Source organism: Suricata suricatta, chromosome 1, assembly GCF_006229205.1.
Source record: "Suricata suricatta isolate VVHF042 chromosome 1, meerkat_22Aug2017_6uvM2_HiC, whole genome shotgun sequence".
NCBI classification, from domain to species: Eukaryota; Metazoa; Chordata; class Mammalia; order Carnivora; family Herpestidae; genus Suricata; species Suricata suricatta.
Window position 1 is genome coordinate 155,226,293 of NC_043700.1, and position 20,472 is coordinate 155,246,764.

At 40.2% G+C, this 20,472-nt stretch overlaps 1 protein-coding gene and 1 pseudogene across 7 annotated transcripts in view; both read left to right on the top strand.

Annotated features, from left to right (window-relative positions):
- FRYL (FRY like transcription coactivator) overlaps positions 1-19,225 on the top strand; it is a 261,750-nt gene extending 242,525 nt beyond the window's left edge. For 5 of the 7 annotated variants that reach the window (XM_029946008.1, XM_029945999.1, XM_029946024.1 and 2 more), the window contains 8 exons: positions 2,900-3,107; positions 4,788-4,937; positions 5,934-6,032; positions 11,975-12,043; positions 14,594-14,611; positions 15,483-15,593; positions 16,638-16,828; positions 17,160-19,225. In XM_029946008.1, the coding sequence (XP_029801868.1) occupies positions 2,900-3,107; positions 4,788-4,937; positions 5,934-6,032; positions 11,975-12,043; positions 14,594-14,611; positions 15,483-15,593; positions 16,638-16,828; positions 17,160-17,418 (1,105 nt within the window). In that variant the 3' untranslated portion in view covers positions 17,419-19,225. The remainder of the gene's footprint in view (positions 1-2,899; positions 3,108-4,787; positions 4,938-5,933; positions 6,033-11,974; positions 12,044-14,593; positions 14,612-15,482; positions 15,594-16,637; positions 16,829-17,159) is intronic. The other 2 variants (XM_029946032.1, XM_029946049.1) reach the window with 1 other exon arrangement.
- On the top strand, positions 6,659-6,772 carry LOC115303494 (annotated as a pseudogene).
- Positions 19,226-20,472: the final 1,247 nt, after the last annotated feature.

Below are 20,472 nucleotides of genomic sequence, written 5' to 3' on the forward strand. Positions count from 1 at the left end.
CTCTCGGCCGCTCCCAAATAGGACCCTCGACCCCAGCGTGCTTGCTTTCACTTCTGTGTCTTAGCCTAGAATCCTGCTGCCTTCATGTTAAAAGCTGAAATGACGGTGATGGGTTTATTTTTTGTATTGACCTTCAGTTCACTTGAAGAAAACGAGTGGACAATTCTTAAAGCACAGCATTGTGCATTTAGGCATGGACCCGACCCTTATTGTGGCAAAATGCCAATGGTCAGTTGTTAAGTTGATATTGGGCCATGGCCAGGGCCAAGTATCACGATCATAGTATGACTTCTGTAATGCTATCCTAAGTCAGAAATACATGCAAAACAGTATTTTACATTTTCGTTGTCAGCGATCAGACTTGTAAAGCTGGATTTACATAATGGGCAGAAGTGACAGCTTCTTAGTACCGTCAGATGTTAGATTGCCCCTTTTTAATTCATGTTCCATGTATTCCAAACATATTATCACAGAGTCTCAAGAATTCCCAAAGGGCATTTTCTTCACTCATGGGCTCACAAAATGGAATCATCAACTATTACATATAGTCTTAAAAGAAATCTTGGTGGCTGCTATGAAACATGTAAACCAAATAGTTCTATAATGATTAGAATTATGATATAATCTGTTTTTTTTTAACTTTTCAATTTATTTTGGAGAGACAGCATGAGCAGGGGAGGGTCAGAGAGAGAGGGAGTCACAGAATCTGAAGACAGGCTCCAGGATCTGAGCTAGCTGTCAGCACAGAGCCCGACACGGGGCTTGAACCCACAAATCACGAGATCATGACCTGAGCCGAAGCCAGACACTTAACTGACTGAGCCACCCAGGCACCCCAATCTGTTTTTCTTTCATTATTTAGATTTTATAAATATTTGTTGCTCAAAATATTGTTCATTATAAAGGTACCTAGTTTAGTGCAGTCTCTATCAGTGCATCTATCTTCCCATTCAATCCTTTCAGGCTCCTTGATTAATTATTTTTATACAAAAATTAATATTTAGTAATCAAATATTTCAAGTGGCAAAAGAGGTTTTGTTTTTTTTCTTAAGTAGCTCCACACCCAATGTGGGGCTTGAACTCCTCACCCCGGGATCAAGAGTTGTATGCTGCTCTGACTGAGCCAGCCAGGCACCCCCTCAAGTGATAATAGAGTTTTAACATCTACAACACAGAAGGAGATTCTCACTCTCAGTAGATCCAGAATGTTCTCCCATATTTGAAGTGTACAGTCAGATGTTAACAATGTTGGTGACGCACCGATTTGGATGGCGTACAATCACTCGTTCGTCCATCATACACAAGTTCCGTGATGCCAGAAATGATGTGGAGGTAGAGCTTCAACTATTGGGCTTTCTAAAAGGTTGAAGCCAAATAACTGACCTTGGCCACACATTGAAGCTGAAACAGTAGTGCATCCCTACTAGAGAGAGAAGGGTGACGACCTAAGCTTGCCAAGACACATTTTGTTAAATTCAGTCACCCCAGTGACATTGTAAAAATACACTGCTTTGAGGTATCGCTTAAGTTTTCACTTCAAATGCCTGCTTTTTTTTTTTTCTATCTTTTGCCCATCTTTGCTCAGATCCCTTGCTTCCCTATGAATTGCTCTGTAAATTCCGTGAAGTCTTACAGAGCTGCTTTGCAATGTGACACGCTCAACTCTAACACCCTGAGTAACACTTCTCTTTATGGAGTGTCTGACTCGAACACCTCTTCAAGACCCAGCGGTACACATGTCTTTGTAGACTGGCCGTCCCAAACATACCTTCATCTCTTTTCGTTGTTCAATTTTTGTTTGTATTACCTGACTTGTTCAGATTGTAAATTCCTCAAAAGAAATGGCCAGCTCTTATTTTTCTAGTCCAATCTGTTCCCGACACACTGCCGGGCACATAGTGTGTATTTGTGAAATAGCTGAGCTGCTAGTATGCAACAAGGCTTATAACATTGTGTTTATACCCGTAGTCCTGGGTTCAAATTCTGACGGCGGCATTTTCTACCCAATAACCTAGGCACAGTATTTAATTTCACTGAACTTTTTGTATCCTCATAGTAAAACTGAGCTAATATTAACCTAACTTCCAGAGTTGCTATGAACATGGACTAAGCACCTAAGCTAGCCCTTGACCAAATAGCCAAAACCTTTTACATGTTACCACATTCAGTCTGGAACTGTTCAATTAAAAAACCTCCAAAATTGACCATTTCAAATGAGAGCATTCTGGGGCGCCTGGGTGGCTCAGTCAGTTAACCATCTGGCCTTGACTCAGGTCATGATGTTCTGGTCCATGAGTTCAAGCCCCACGTTGGACTCTGTGCTGACAGCTCAGAGACTGGAGCCTGCTTAAGATTCTATGTCTGCCTCCCTCTCCCTCTCTCTCTCAAAAAATAAACATTAAAAATAATAAAAATAAAACAAAAGCATTCATTTCAAGATTATTTGAAAGAGAGAGAGAGCGAGCGAGCGAGCATGTGCAGGGGGGATCCCAAGCAGGCTCCACATTCACAGTGAGTGTGAGCCCAATGCAGAGCCCAAACCTTGAACTTTGAAATCATGACCTGAGCCAAGATTGAGAGTCAGATGCTTGACTTAACCACGCAGGCACCCCTAAAATGAAAGCATTCTAATCTGAATTACTCACAGAAGTTACTGAAATTAATCCATACCACTGGCATATTATAGGACTTGGCTTGTTTTAAGGTGGTGATGTGAAATTAAATTTCTTAATTCCAGAGAAAGGACACAGAGATTTGCTTATTGTACTCTCTCTTATCAGGTTTAGGTTGTTGTGCATTTTCTAAATCAATGCATAAATTTGAATAAAAATAGTCCATGTTGGGTGACTGAAACTATTTTACAACAGTATCATGGTTACTGTGATGTTTATATTAACAGTCAGGATGAAGAAGAGCAAGACAGCTTTCCAGAAGCCCAGACATCCCCTCTACCGTCACCGTTTCTTTCCGCCATAATAGCTGCCTTTCAGCCAGTCGCCTATGAGGACGAAGAGGAAGCCTGGCGTTGCCATGTCAATCAGATGCTGTCTGACACCGACGGGTCCTGTGCAGTGTTTACTTTCCATGTGTTTTCAAGGCTGTTTCAGGTCCGTGAGGCTTAAGGCTTTCTGAATTTCTATTTACAAATACTTGATAAAGTTTTGGGGTTTTGACCTAAAGTCTGTATTTCACATTCTGTTTTCTATTTTTATTTCTTTTAGCATCTCAGAGTTTCATATTCCCGCTGATTTTCCTTAGAAAAGCTTTTCCCCAAAGATAGTGATATTACTTAAATTTATATTGTGGCATGTAGTAACTGCTGGTAACTTAGACAATGACTAGTACACCTACCTCCCTCCAGGCAACAAGAACTTGACAGCAACATCTGATGAATCCGCTGCCATAGGGTAAACACCCAAAACAGAGTCCCTGCCTTCAAAGAGCTTACAGTCAATATCATGCACGTTTATCATTAAGTACTTGTATTTTTGTGTCTCGACACACCTTAAAAATTTTAGCTAAGGTTACTCTGAACTGTAAAAATAATATTATGAGCTAACATTTCAATTAGCTCATGCTACACTTGGTGCTAGATGCCTTACCTCATTTAATTCTTGTAGCAGACCTATGAAATGTGGATGTGTTTGTAGCATTCTGTAGCTGGGGAAATTAAGGAACAAAGAAATGCTGTTTAAGTCATTATCCTCTGAGCTATGTCCTGCTTTTCCTCCGGACCTGAGCAAATGCTGTCTGCCTTGGACCCAGCTAAGGGCATAGTCTCCCCAAAGCTTCCCAACTACGGGGACTGCCAGTCTCTCCCTCCTGGAAGTTCTTTCCGTTCATTAGCTAGAGTGTTTATTTCATTCATTCTGAATGTTTGCACTATTCCTTGTTTCCTATTTAGTATTTTTTTCTTTCCAGTGATATTCTGTTTCCCGATGCCTGAGATTGTAGCTTATGCTATTATTACTATTGAATCCTAACGCCACCTAACAGTGTCACACGTGCACATGTAGATACGTGTTAACTAGTCCTAGAACCACGCCGTTGGTAACATCGGCTCCTTCACTGAGTGCTCGTTGTGGGAAAGGCATGATCTGATTATTTTATGTTCATGAGTATTCTTGAGTTTTGAGAAGATATTCCCCCGAATGCATTTGCCTGACTTTAATGAAATCAGACGGCAGCCCACCGCCCAGGACAGTAAACCACATTTACTGCAAGTTTCTTTCAGGTAGAGCGTTAGAAGAGCTACTTCTTCAGACATGTAAGGACTTTACTTCCCGTGATGTGCAGCATCTATTCTGCTGTCTCTCCCAATGAAAGAAATCTCAGGAGTGGGGAGATGAATGGCATGTATCATTAGTTTCTTTTTCTCAGTAGTGCTATTTTGTAAATCTTTGATCTTTTGGTGAAATTAACATTTCCAAAGAAAAGCCTAAAAACATGGATTTACGACTGGTTTTTAGAACGCTGTATTTCACTATAGTAATCATTTTATTTATTTATTTGTTTAAGTTTACTCCTTTTGAGAGAAAGGGAGAGAGCAGGAGCAGAGGAGAGGCAGAGATAGGGAATCCGCAGCAGGCTCCTCACTGTCAGCGCAGAGCCTGGCAGAGGGCTCAAACTCATGAACCACGAGGCCTAACCAACTGAGTCACCCAGGCGCACCCCACTACAATAATGATTTTCAGATAAAAGTTTGCCTTAATTACAAATGATGCTTCTTAAAGATGAAAAAGGCCTTCTTAAGAAATACTAAATTTTTTTTACGCTTTTCTCCATAGACAATTCAAAGAAAGTTTGGAGACATAACTAACAAAGCAATCAGCTTTCTTGGTCAGAGTCTGCAACGCATTGGTACCAAATTTAAAAGTTCACTGGAAGTGATGATGATGTGTTCAGAATGCCCAACAGTCTTTGTGGATGCTGAAACGGTAAGATTTTTTTTAAGTTTGCTTATTTATTTTGAGAGGAAGTGTGCATCTGTGAGGGGGGGAGGGGCAAAGAGAGAGCAGGAGAGAGAGGATCCCAAGCAGCCCCACGCTGTCAGCCCAGAGCCCAACGCAGGGCTCGATCCCACAAACCATAAAAGACCTGAGCCAAAATTAAGAATGAAGTGTAAAGGCTTATATTTTCATTTTGACTAGAAATACGCAGCAAAATATAATTCCAGTGTATTATATGCAGTGACTTGTGACTCTGATTCTGACTGCTGCCTGTCCTCACCCTTCAGAGTCCTAGACGGGAAGCTAGAAAGTCACGGTCTAGAGATAGGACCTTTCCCCCTGATTCTTGAGTAGCTGTGGTGGGAGATGGGTAGGCCCACCCCCGTGGGGAGACCAGGGCTCCTTGATCTTCCCATTTTGTTTTCAAATACACTCATACATTACGTATTAAGATCTTTAGAGAATTAAGGTTTAAGAAGCTTCAAGAGTATGCCTTTCAGGTATATACCAGTCTGACATGCCATTTCTCAGCTCAGGCAGTTTTTGAAAGCATTTGAAGGTGTGGTATCTTTGGTGGCACCCCTGAAAGCCCGCTGTGTTCCCACCCTGTTTCAGTGAGAGGTCAGCCCTCAGTGTGGGACCAAGTGAAGTGAGGCCAAAAACCAACAAACAGAAATTCCATGACCCAAAAGTTGTCAGTCTTATCACTGTGATTGGAAACAATAGCCTGGGGGCACCTGGGTGGCTCAGTCAGCTAAGCATCTGGCTTTGGCTCAGGTCATGATCTCGGGGTTCGTGGGTTTGAGCCCTGCGTTGGGCTCTGTGCTGACAGCTCAGAGCCTGGAGCCTGCTTCAGATTCTGTGTCTCCCTCTCTCTCTGCCCTTCCCCAGCTTCCACTCTGTCTCTCTCTCCCTCAAAAAATAAAATAAAACATCAAAAAAAATAAAAAAAGATCACCTGGACCAATGTTTCTGATTTGACAGCTGACATCATGCGGTTTGCTGGAAACACTCAAGTTCAGTGTCTTGGAGCTGCAGGAGCATCTGGACACGTACAATGCCAAAAGAGAGGCAGCTGAGCAGGTCAGTCTCTTTTCAAACCCGTGAAAAACGAGTTTGCTTTTGATGCCAGAATGTGAACATGAACATGGCAGCTGAATAGCCAAGATAGAAGACGCTCTCTCAGCACTTGCCTCAGGGTTTTACTGAGGATTATGGGTCCTCTGGAACTCTGTCCGGTGAGTTCCTGTCCTTAGCTTTTAGAAATCAGCCCTCTAAGAACCTAAGAACACAATGGAAGACGACAGCGTTTTAGAAAGCACAGTGTGGAGACCACATAGCTGCTGTCAGCATTGCAAGTGGGGAAAGGGGCTGTCCTTCTAAGAACACACTGTGGTATCGTGATCCGGAAAATCCGTAACCTGTGTCAAAGCCGAGGTTTTTCTTCCAGCGCGGTGGCTGTGGGTGAGCAGAGGGTGGAACGAGCATATAGTAGATTCTGGATACTAGCTGCAGAGCAGTGCTTCCTCGGCTCCTGTCGCGCCCGGCAGAACCACAGCAGTTGTTCCCTCAGCGTAAATGTTTCCAATTAGCAGGGGCAGAAAAACTTTAAAAGTTTTTCTCTTTTTCACACAGACTGTATATAGTAGACATTTTTTCCCCTGGAATGGATGGATCTTCCGTTAATTAGTATTAAACCTCACACGCAGTGCTCGCTTCGGGAGCGCGTATACTAAATTGGAACGATCCGGAGAAGATTTGCAGGATTAGCACAGCCCCTGCGCCAGGAGGCCGTGCAAATCCATGAAGCGTTCCATCGTTTTGGGAATATTATTCAGTCATTAAAAAGAATGAAATCTTGTCACCTGCAGTGACGTGAGCTAGAGAGTATTATGCTAAGTGAAATGAGTCCGTCAGAAAGACAAATACCATATGATTTCATTCATATGTGGAATTTAAGAAACAAAACAAATGAACTTCAGGGGTCAAAATAGGCAAACCCAGAAACAGACTCTTAACAGTAGAGGACACGCTGAGGGTTGCTGGAAGGGAGGCGGGTGGGGGGTTGGGCTAAATGGGTGATGGGGATTAGGGAGGGCACTTGTCAGAAGCACCGGTTGCTGTATAGAAGTGATAAATCACTAAATTCTACATCTGAAACTAATTTAAAAATTTTTTAAAGCAGCAAAAAATATCACATGTAAAGGTCTAGGAAGTATAAAACCTGTCTCTTATTTCCTTAATATACTAGATAAGAATATAAGGCACAAATACTGTATATGAATAATTAGCAACAAAATTAAAATGTCAATTTATAGCTATAAATAAAAGTATTGGCAGTGAAAGAGACTTTCCAGAATTGTGCCAGGCTAACAGACCAGGCCATGTACTGTGATGTCCAAAGAGAGGTCACTTTGGACTGTATTAGTAAAACTCCATGAAATAGAGATGTGACCTTAGGCCTTAACAAGATGGTAGTTTTAGATTGGGGAATTTTTTCAGGGCAAGAACATGCTGTAGGAAAATACTTATTTTGAGGCTTTCTCCCTTTATAAGGGAGGAAGGAAGGAATCTTGCATCTGGACTGAAAGAATGACATATTAGTAAAGAGAGGAGCGTTTTCAACATGAGGACAGTATGGGGCAAGATCTGGTCATCTTACAAGTATAGTAATTCCCCCCTTCTCCACAGGGGACACATTCTAAGATCCCCACTGAATGCCTAAAACCGTAGATAGTCCCAGGACCCTATATAGACTATGCTTTTTCCTGTTTATAAAGTAGGCAGAGTAAAAGATTAACAATAATTATAAAATAGAACAGTTATAACAGTAGACTATAAGAGACGTTGTGTGAATGTGGTCTCTTTTTCTCTCAAAATATCTTATTGTACTGTACTCACCCTTGCTGTTGTGATGTGAAATGATAAAATGCATTCCCGATGAGATGGAGAGACGGAAGACGCACACATTGTGACGTAGTGTTAGACTACTATTGACCTGCTGGCAACAGGTCAGAGGACCGTCTGCTTCTGATCTGCCCTTGACTTTGGATAACTGAAACCACAGAGAAGGGTGGAGAGCTGTAACACCACCTTGTACGTTCTTGTACATGTTTTTTGTATACTTAGGTCCATTATCTGTTGAGAACGTAGGAGTAGAGTTCCTGGGTCACGGGGTATACACGTGTTCAACTTCAGTTGGTCCTGCCGTCCAGTTTTGGAAAAGATGTTGTTTCAGTTTACAACCCCCGAAGAAGTGTCTATAAGAGTTACTGTTGCTTCATATCTTTGCCACCACTTGTTATTTCCAACTTTAAAAATTTTAGTCATTCTAGTGGGTGTGTGGTATTTTACTTTAATGAACAAAAGTTTTAATATTTTAAGTCCAGGTTCTCAGTCTCTTCCATTATGGTTAGTGCTTTTGTGTCTTCAGATTGTAGATTTCTACAATTAATGGCCCCTATAAATCATGCCTCTCTGCATCCACACCCTTTTACAACATGGCTTTGCTGTTCCTTCCATCAAGAGATGGAGTCTGTTTCCCCCCCCTTCTTAAGTCTGAGAGGTCCTTGTCTTTTTCTGACCAATCAGACACAGAAACGATGCTGGACAGTTCTGAGACTAGCACTCAGGGCTCTTGCAGCTTCTGCGTTTGCCGTCAATGCCAGTCTTAAGTGTCAATTCGGATAAACTCTGGAAAACTAATTTGACCCTTAGTCTCCTGGAGGATGAGAGGCCATGTGGAGGAGAAAGGACGCATCCCTGCTGACAGCTAATGTTAGGTATTTCCGTGAGGCCAGCGTAGAACTTGCAGCCCCTGTCGAGCCATCAGACTGTGGACTCGTGAGTGACCCTAGGCAAGACCAGAAGCTCCCAGCCAGCACAGATCTGTCTTGTTGTTTTAAGCCATTAAGTTTTAGAAAGGTTGGCAACATAGCCACAGATACCGTTTCCAAAGGAAGACTTCAAACACCTACAAATGAATCTAGTCAAAGACATGCTATCTCTCCACACAGAAAACTTCAAATGTTACTGAAATTCTAGCCCACCTCAATAAATGAGAGACTATACCACGTTCATGAATCAGAAGACTCAAATGTGTAAAGAGGTCATTTTTCCCCAAAAATGATCTGGGGATTTAATGCAACCTCATTCAAAATCTCAAACTGTCAGTGAATGGAAATTGACAGTCTAATTCTACAATTTATATGAAAATACAAACAGCTAATTATAGGGCAGACCACCTTCTTGAACGCAGGTCTGCAAACTATAGCCTGTAGGTCATATCTAGCCCACTGCACGTTTTTATAAAGTAAGTTGTTTTGGAACATAGGCATCATATTTGTTTACATATTGTCTATGGCTACTTTTGCACTGCAACATAGTTATAATAGTTGCAACAGAGAACAAATGGTTTGCAGTGCCTAAAATCCTCACTCTCTGCCCTTCACAAAAATAGTCTTCCAAACCTTGTCCATGAAGAATAACAACAACAAAGTCTAAGCAGAGTTAAACTTCCAATCTGAAAGACTTATTAAAAATTTCAAGAGTGTATCATTGGCATAAGAATAAACAAATAGACCAATAGAATATAATAGAAAATCCAATAAAATATATATACTATTATATATAATTCATAGCAAAGGTGCTATTGCAATGTAGTGGGAAAAGAATCTTTTCAATAAATTTGTTGAATCAAGTATTTGTATACAGGAGAAAAATGATTCCTTCAGAGAGACCATCTCACCATTTCTTGGCCCATCTATTCTTTGTTACCTTTTTTTTCCTCCTTTCTTGTATCAACCAAGTATTTCTTGTTACTCAGTTTCCCCTCCTAATAGTTGTTACTGTTATAATATTATAGTTAACACATTCTGCCATTATTCCTGGCATCTCCTGAGGGTCACAAGTGAAAGCCTAGGGCATATTCATCAGGACCATATTGGCAGGAAACGAGAAGTTGTTCTTTTCAATGCCAGGAGACCAGAAACCTCTGCTTCCATCTTTGGCCTCCCAGATGCAGCTTGGTGGTGCGCTAGCCTCTCCTGCACATGCTAAATGTTGGCATGGCCAATCCCCGAGGGAGCAGCACCCAGATGGTTGGCTCTCTAGTCTGCAGTCCCCTTTCCTCCACTCCTGGACCTCGATACCCCCCTACCTTTGGTAACCCCATTTTCCCATACACCCTAGGTCACCACTTTCTGTTCAGCCTATCTGCCTTAGATTCAAGCAAAGCTTTGAATAAGCAAATCCCCTGGATTAAACACTGGGGTCTTTGCAGAGTCCCTTTCAGGGCTTTGTCTCACCCCTCAATCCTGGTGAATGGTGTTCTGCTTCTATAGTTGTCCTTGGAGGATTGGCCTTATACAGGCAACCCCATCATGCCCAGAAGCCGAACCTCTCCAGTTCAATTTTAACCTTCATTTGAGCCCTGAGTAAAGAAACAGTTATGATAGGAAGACTGATTGGATGTAAACTGGAGGACATTCTATACACAAACCTCTGTGGCTTGCATACGCTGGCCGGAAACGTGTGGATCTCACTGTTCAGCCAGTGTGCAGCCACGAGACTACAGGCTGGGGGCTTGTCCTCTAACAGAGTAAAAAAAATCATAGCTTGTTGAATAAGGCTTCTAAAATGCTCTATCACTAGGCATAGAAGAGAAAAGCTTATGTTTAGTAAGAAAAAGCTAGTGAATAGTCTGCTGAAATTATTTTTTTCTAATTTATTAGGGTACTTGGACAAACTGGACTGGATTAGCGAGGATGATTAGGTGTATAAACATTTAAATATTTTGTATGAAGACTCATGTGCACATTCTACAATAGACTGCACTGGATTTTGCTGATAGAAATCTGCTGGGTACCTTTTGACAATGGCCGTCAGCAGCTGTATCTCCCTAGGAAAGCTTACCATGTTTTCTTCAGAGGTGCTGTCAAGCAAAAAGCCTGAGGGCCTTGTACAGTCTGAGGGACCGGGATAAAAGCAACATAAGGTCAAAGAATTGTTTTGAAATCACTGAGATGTCTAATTTTCATTCTTTGCATGCAGAATGTTAAGGTACGGTTGAGCATTTTAAATGCCTGGTCCTGAGATATTTTCAAAGAGAATACTTAATGTAGCTAGTAGTTTTTCTCAAACTCCTGATGATTGTTTTATATGTAGCAGTTTTCTGTTTAATCTGTCACACACATAAAGAACTAGGAAGTAAAAAGAACAGATATTAACAATACCAAACTGTCCAAACCCAGCAGTTTAACTCGAAGGCTCTTAACTTTCACTGGAGCTTGGACATTCCAGGACTCCCAACATTTTTCCCACTAAATTACAATGCTATTATTTTATTTTTATTTGACCAAAGAAAAGTTCCCTTAAATAAATACCCAACTTCAGGAATAGCCCCTGGATATGGAAAAACCACATTTGGCTTCTATATTCAATATTCTTGGGAGATAACATGTTTATCATTCATTACTGTCCAAAAGGAAGAAAAAGGAAAAGGAAAAACAAGATTTAAAATGGGTTTCGGTTTCTGTTTCACTAATTAAAACTGACACCAGTGTTCTGAGAATTACACTTCTGATAAGCAAACAGTCCTGGTTAATTCTAGGTTGGCTTTATTAAATTGTGCTTCCAAAGGAGAAGCACATCTTTCATTTCCCCAACTTACATTAGACAAAGGTCAGCTATAGGTTGTGAAGATTTCCAATAAAATCTGCAAAATGAAGACTCCTCTGTACTGAAATGGAGCACCGGCAGTCCCTAGAAAAGCAGACTCTTTATTGTGTTTCTGTGAGTAAAGCATCTTGGTGTGTGCGTCTGGTCCTATTTACACTCTCAGCCTGCTCTGGTTTGTTGCATATAAATAATTAGGCTCAGTGGAGGTTGAAGGCTGTGCGTGTAACCAATTCCAGAATTTCAAGTTAACTTTTAAAGTTATTTTTATGCACAAGCTGTTCTATTACCAATGTCATTATGCCTTGTACAACTGGGTTGTTAAAACTTACGGTTACTTATTTCTTTAGTGGTTAGACAACTGTAAGAGGACATTTGGTGCCAAGGACGACGTGTATAGGATAAACACAGATGCACAGGTAAGTCTCGACCTCTTAGGTTTGCTATATTTCTATGTCAGGTATGTTCCAAGGTCCCTATTTGATCATCCTAGAAATAAAATTTGTAACACTCTTCATTTTTGTTATCAGAATGATCTTTGTCAAAGGTAGGTTCAACGAAATATTGGCTTAGTAATGAAAAATTCACTTTAATAAAAATGAATGACCAGCTTGTGACTGAGGCTTAATAACAGTCAGCAGATAAGCGTGATGGGTGTCTGGGCGGCCCCAGTCAGACTGCACTTACATCTGCCTCTTGAAAAGTGTGTGTTTTGCATTAGTATTCTGTAGATAAATTGTCTGGTTAGCAAAGCAAACCTAGGAATAATGTTGTGTACATTCCTATTAGCCTTTCTAAGGGTGACATTCTGATTGGATAAATCGTAAGTTTTTTATAGTATAAAAGTCAGTGAAAAGAGTAACATTTTCTTAGAGGAAAGTGCACATATGTAACACATTACATTAAAAATTGAGGATAAATTAAGCCTACAAATTATTCTAATAAGAATGTAGCTTCATATGGGGAAGACCCATTGATCAATTAAAACTGATGACCTCAAAAATAAATTAACGGCCTCTGCATTGACATTTGAATTCGAATCCTTTTCAACATTGGTTACACTGTTAAAGATTTCTTGTCACTGTAAAAGTTACTGTACTATTAATGAAAATGTAAAGTTTTTTAAAAAATGAAACACTGAGAAAATAATAGTGTACCCTCACTAAATGCATTTCACATTGTCTCTGTCCTCCAAGTATGTCTTGTAGATGCTATCATTATCCCCATTTTGCAGATGAGGAACCTGAGGCTAAGAGAATCCAATGTATCTAAAATCAGTAAGAAGAGAGTTAGAACTAAGATTCCAATCTAGGCACGCTGACTCCGAATCCTGCACTGTGTCACAAGGAAACTCTCTAATCACCCAGGTAGAGAAAGAAACCAGAGGAAATAAGGAATTAACCCTTAATTAGACTTGGAGTCTTTGGTTTTGTCTTTGCCACTCTGTAACTGCATGGCTTGAGCAAGTAAGATAAACTCCTTTTTTCCTCTATAAATTAGTGATTAGACTAAGTGATTTCTTACATCCATCTGTCTGGAAGAAGGTCCATCTCCAAGTAAGTCAGTTCTAGCTCAAGGCTTTCTACTAAGTGAAAACTGTACAGTTAGGACTTTCATTTATATCTCATCTCTCCTTATACATTCAGCTCCTTGAGACTGGGGACACTTTGTACAGAACAGTCTTTTGCATAATCAGTATTTATTTTAAAATAAATGAAAAAAGAATATACCTGCAAAGTTCAATATACTTAAAAGTCAGTCATTTTTAATCTGCAAATCTGCATATTTAGAGTAATTTCTGGTCATTGGGAGCTACAGTATTAGTTACATTTGTGTTATCTCCTCCAGTTGTAGTGATCATAGACTTTATCATGATTTCTTTCCCATTACATCCAAAAGTAGATACTATGGCTGTATGCATAGAGAACCAGTTTTTTATGCTAATAGAAATGAGAAAAAGTATTTGAAACTCAAATCGTTGTTACTTTTCATATAAACCTGTATAAAATAGAACCTCAAATTCAGATATGCTAATATGTTTGACATTGGATTATGCCGCACCTGTGTTCACTGAATGACTATTCGCGTAATTTATGATAAGCAGTAGGGCGCTAAAGTTCACCTTTGCTTAGCAAATCCCTTCTAAATTGATACGAATAAATGTTATATAAACAGTCCTTCAGAGGACACTATTTAGAAAAGCAAACTTCAAAAGGGCCTCTTAGAAGCAGTATTTATGTTATGGCCATTGCTATTTTAATTAGAAATCATTCTTCTCTAACGAGACTAGGTCCAAATTGCTATAGATATTTGATTGTAGTAAATTTTTAAATAGACCATAAACTAGATGTTTCACTATGTATTTTATATACATCATCTCATTTGACTCAAACCTAGTTGGGTTGAACTTCTGACACTCACTAAGTTGCATTTTGGAATGCAATTCAAAACCCACATCTGCTGTTGATATTTTATGTTCTGACTCAGCACCAGTTACAGCAACATAGGACCTAATTAGTAAGGGTCGGAAGACCCACACCAAAGATAATCTTCTAGATATTTCTAAGACCCCAGCCAATTCTTTTCTGGAAACAGTAATTCATTTCTTATTTTCTAATCAGAAATTTTCCACTTTACTAATGGAAATTTTATGACATTTGGCTTCTTTCACAAGTTTTCCTGAGATCACGTCAGTTCAATTTTCTCCTCTATAGTTTTCACATGAGAAATAAATTATAGCCTCAATGTAATTTAGTTATTTGGCAAAGAGTTGAAAAACACTGTGGATTGTTACAGTAAGTGTATAAAAAGTTTCGTTCTGGAAATATCAAATTTTTCTTTCGCGTGCAATGAAATGTCCTTCAGTTAGCCTGGGACATCTGTGACCCTGGTTAAAATTATTTCTTACACTAATTCTCGGTCTTTTTCTTCCTTTGTATTTTTTGTGACCCGATCTCCTTCTTGCTTAGCAAATGGAAATTCTAGCAGTAAGTGACCTGTCTTAATTTATAGACTCACCCATGTCAGACAAAAGTGACTTTCATCTGCCATCTGTGACCTCGCAGCATGGTGTCCTGCACGACTCAGAGTAGTGTGTGCCCCGGTTCTGCTGCGTCCAATCCATGACGTGTCGGCCCTAGAAAGATGAGGATTATATCCTTAGTGTGTACGACTTGCAGTCGCCTTTTTGTACATCTATAGTCAAAGTGCATCTGTTAATTTCATTGTTTCATTTCAATGAGATTACAAGGTTTTGTTTTTGTTTTTTGAGAAAAATGGCTTCATTTCTAAGAGGTAGTCCAGTTTTACTTTGCTTTATCAAGCTTTTGTTGATAAATGCAGGGAGATGAACATCTCGATGGGGCAAAAGTATTGCATTTGTACATTTTTTCCATTATGAATTTTAATGTTTATTTTTGAGAGAAACACAGAGTGTGAGCGGGGGAGGGGCAGAGAGAGAGGGAGACACAGAGCCCGACGCATGGCATGAACCCATGAACTGGGAGATCATGACTTGAGCTGAAGTCAGCCGCTTAACCAACTGAGCTACCCAGGCGCCCCAAAGTGAATCCTTTATAAAGCATTCTGTATATTGCTTGCTAAAAAATTTGTCTAATGTGAAAATGTGCTTCACACTAAGTGAATTATGTAACCAACAATTTTTTAATTTATATTTTAATCCCAATCTTCAAAGCATCTTTCATCAGCTTCACACTATATTAACTTGCTTACTGCAGAGAAATAAATGCCAAGATAATTTTAACATAATTACTTATACATTTTTATTGGAAATATACTGTCTAATCAAACCTCACAGAAAATGGCATCTGAATTTAACACCGTGTTATTTACTTCTAGGGACTGGAGCTCTGTCGAAGGCTCTACAAACTGCATTTTCAGTTGCTGCTTCTGTTCCAAGCCTACTGTAAACTGATCAACCAAGTAAACACAATAAAAAATGAGGCAGAGGTAAATATTCAGTTGTAGCAGGAATCACTAACTCATTCTAGAATATTAAAATATAATACATATATTCTTTGTAGGAGAGATTATGTCAAGAGTCACTTACAGTGCAACCTTTTTTCCACAATCGTCTTTTTAGCAAACGATGGGCTATTTCGGGACCTTTCAGTAAATAAGACAGCAGGTAGCCACTGGCCTTGAAAGGTTAAAGGTCACAGCAGCCACAACAGATCATCTGTAACCAAAAGTCAAAAAAAGCCCATCAAGTCAATAAAGACATAAGTTGAATTATGAACGTCCCCCACCCCCAAACATCCTGTCCATATATTTGTAGTTCTAGTGATGCACATAAGAATCGACATGTAAAAAACACTTTGAACGTCCGGAATCATGTAATGAATAGGCTCAAAGGTGGTGACTTTAGTCTTTTTTCCCCTTTGTCAACTCTGGTACTGAAACAGAAATGCTTTAGCTTTTGTTAAATGGTTAAATCAATTAAAAAATACATACTGGCTTATATAAAATACATGCTGATTTTTATATATAATATTTAAAAGGTAAATAACCATTTAAAATATAGACTTTGCTGTCAAAAAAATTCAATCTCTCCCTCCCCCAGCAGTAAATATTTACTAACCAATACAAACATTAGAAAAATAAAAAATACCAGACATTGGTTACAGCCTGTTTTATTACAACTATCATAAACATTTATCATAACCTGTTAAAGTAATCTCTGTGCCCAGTGTGGGGCTCAAACTCACAACCCTGAGATCAGGAGTCACAGGCTCCACTGACTGAGCCAGCCAGGGGCCTCTCTAACCTGTTATTTAATGTTTAAAGACTACTATTCGGTGGCTGAAAATATTTATCCCCACTGAATAGAGAATCTGAACTATTTATTAAGTGCCTTTAACCAGTAAGCTCATCATTTGCAGATCTTTGAGAAGCTCCTCCTCCTCCGGTCAGATCTGTCTTCACAGCCAGTTAAATGCTCTCTGTGACTGAATATACAAATAGATTCTTTGAAGGTATATTCATTTGTTTTAGGTCATCAACATGTCCGAGGAACTTGCCCAACTGGAAAATATCCTCAAAGAGGCAGAGTCTGTGTCAGAAAGTGAAGAAATTGACATTTCCAAAGCTGCACAAACTACCATAGAGACTGCCATTCATTCTTTAATTGAAACTTTGAAAAATAAGGAGTTTATTTCAGCTGTGGCACAAGTAAAAGCCTTCAGGTAAAGTGTGAAGGGATTTCAAGGGGTGAGGCCTCCAAACCTGCACTGACGTTTTACAGCGACTGGGTTGGGTTTTCCCTTTGATGCACCAGGAGTGCGTCTCTGGAAGCGTCTCGGTTTTTTCCCCAACCATTGTCCCAGAAGTGACACCAGTTATAGAGTTTGCTCACCCTCCCGGATACTTTGAGTAATACGTTTGCTCTAACATGAAAGCAGATCCTCAGTGTGATGATCCACAAGGAAGTTTCATTCTAGGTGTTAATTTAAAACGTAGTGAATGTTAATAGTTGCCTGATGGCGTCTCAGGCCTTAAACCTATCGTGTATTTCAGATCTCTGTGGCCGAACGACATCTTTGGCAGCTGTGAGGACGACCCGGTGCAGACGCTGCTGCACATCTACTTCCACCACCAGACGCTGGGCCAGACGGGGAGCTTCGCGGTCATAGGCTCTGACCTGGACCTGTCGGAAGCCAGCCACAAACTGATGGAGCTGAATCTAGAGATCCGAGAGTCTCTGCGCACGGTGCAGCCATACCAGCTGCTAGCACAGGCCAGCGCGATTGGAAATCTGGTGAGCACTGGATTCTGAGAAGCTTCAGCCATTTAGGGAAGACCCGAAGCTGAAGATGATGACGAATATTAGCGAGCACCTTTTACGAACCCTTGCAGCTCCCGGACAACTCTTCCACGACCACGGGCACAACTAACGTCAAACCTGTATCAGAATCAAAGATCTGAAGAAGAAGAAAAAGATCTTAAATGGCTGCCAACACCTCCCTCACTAATCGTACGAAGAAGGAATTTTTTAATTAACCTATGTGAAAAGAAAAGGGCTAAAAGTGATGCATACAAATACAGGACTCTCGGGAGAAAGAGGAGAATTCTAGGCCTACTACGGAGACGTGGGAAAGCAGGTGACATGAGGCTAAAAGCCAGGCTCGTTCGTTTTAGCTGAAGGCCTGCAGGGCTGGTGCATTGCCGGCGGCCGGGGCGCGCTCCACAGCTGATCCTTCATCGTCTACATGAAGAACCTTCAGTCGGACAGATAGACATGGAGAGACTTCTTTGCAAAAACCATTGATTTTTTTCAACACATGGGACGAGGGTGTGGGTGTCTTGTTTTTTAGTCTGTACCAGGGAGTGTGTGTGTGTGTGTGAGCGCGTGTGAGCTGGGGCGTGTGACTCTGTGACAGCCCTATTTTCAAGGTGTGGGTGTTTGGTGATAACGTGTCCGCATGCCTAAAAGAGCACTGCAAGATTATTTTTGAAGAAATTTTTATTTTATTAGATCTAACTCTTCATAGTGTGTAAATGTTAGAACATTTTAATAATATTTTAAAGCTGGGCTTTCCCGGTATTTTGAAAAGAAATAATATATCTGTTAATGTTATTGGAACGCTGCTCAGTTCTCTGATCAGTGCTTACGTTATGATTGTTGATAACTAACCAAAGTAGATGCCTGCAGAGACTTTAAAAATGTAAAATAAAGATGTATGCTGCCCGTCAGCTATTCTCATTAGAAAAGTTAACTTATTTTACTCCATAATTATTATAGAAACTGTATAGATTAAAGCCAGTATTGTACGTTTGTGCAATGCACGGTTGTACAAGAACAGGTGTACAAAGCTAAAGAAAAGATCGTGGTCACTGATGGTAGAGTACAGGACTTGCGGGCTCCGGAGTCTGCAGCATTCAAGGAGAGAGATGCAAACCCAGTTGTGTGTTTATTCAGGACTCACGGGTTTCACCCAGAAGGAACCTGGGGCTCTGGGGGGAAATGGAAGGAAGCCTGAAGACCGACTACCAAAACATGCAATACACTTACCCACTGTCTAAGTCTGTAGCATAACGCGAACTGGATTCTGTGTCCTTTTTTAAATAGCATTTTGTAAAAGAAATGAATGTAGTCCCACAATGCCTCTGATTTGAAAGGAACACCTTGTATTTTTTATAGGCATCTCTTATCCACTGTGACTTTCTTTTAAACTGGGCTCTGTGATTGCAGAGTTTAGAATGTAGAAATGAAATGCTTAGCTTTGCCTTTTCTTGGGGGTGTGGACCCTGCCAGAAATGTAATTATGCTCAAGTGCATTAATTGAAGGCACTGTGCATGCCGTTGGACTGCTGACTGTAGTTATGTTACCTGTAAAATTCCGTAACTGGTCACGGCACATTCATAATCACTGTATTTTTTGACCCTGATAAAAAAAATTATTTTGATGGTGTTCTGGTACTGTAAATGGCGTCCTTTAAATTATTTAATAACTTTTGGGTGTGGGGCAGGAAGAGAGGGGTGGTGTCCAGACACGCCCCCACACTTTACATCCTATCTTACCATCCCCCATTTTCTCACCCTCCTTATATCCTTTTTGTTAAAATAAAAAGCATTGTAGCTATCGGTTTGTGTTGTATTTTAAGAATGAATGATCACAGTGGGCATCATTTAGAAACTTTGCAAATATGATCCTCATTCTTAAGAAAACTTTCCCTAAAAGGGGGAAATGAAGTTGAGAACAAATTAGGTTGACTAATTACCCAAACTGAACCTTTGAACACTTGGGGTTTCCTTTTCATGTATATGTAGCTAAATCTGTTAATAAAGTAATATGACGAATATACCTGCAGAAAGCAAGATGCAAAGCTAAAGTCACTGCGATGGTCTTTTTGCATCTGCGTTTCCCTACAAACCTATACTAGTTTGCTCCTCTGCATCCCCAAAGTTTGCTTTTAACAAAATGTATCAAATGCTTAATTTATCAAGTACCTTCTGCAGTTCCAATCAAGTCCTTTGTGCTTGTAAACCTTTTTCTTTTGCCCACGAAGTTGTTCATTTTCTCAGTAGTAAGCTTGTAAAATACCAAGAAGAGAGATCAGGCAGTTTCTTCATTCTGCTCCTAAAATAGAAAGCCCAAAGGCTTTTTTTAACATAAATTTAGGAAATAAACATTCAGTCTCTTGGAACAAACTCACCAAAGCCAGAGTGAGCCTTCCTCATTTGGGTCCAGGAGAAGTGCTCATACGCCGTGCCATTAGATCCCCCATGAAAAGAAACAGGATATTAGAAGCAACATGATTATAGTTGTACTTCATGGCATTTGTACAAATTCTTCAAAAGAACCCACTGGCCCCTTAGCAAATGTACAAAATCCGGGGGAACTAGAATCACTGACATGCAGAGAAAACAGTATTCTGGGCTATTTTTTTCTTGTCTCTCAATCTTTTTTTTTTAAGTAGTTTATTGTCAAATTAGTTTCCATATAACACCCAGTGCTCTTCCCCACAAGTGCCCTCCTCCATCACCACCACCTCTTTCCCCCCCTCCCCCTCCCCCTTCAACCCTCAGTTCATTTTCAGGATTCAATAGTCTCTCAGGTTTTGCATCCCTCTCTCCCCAACTCTTTCCCTCTTCCCCTCTCCATGGTCCTTCATTAGGTTTCTCCTGTTCTCCTGTTAGACCTATGAGTGCAAACATATGGTATCTGTCCTTCTCTGCCTTATTTCACTTAGCATGACACCCTCGAGGTCCATCCACTTTTACAAATGGCCAGATTTCATTCTTTCTCATTGCCATGTAATACTCCATTGTATATATATATGTATATATACAAACACATACACATTTTATATATATATATATACACAT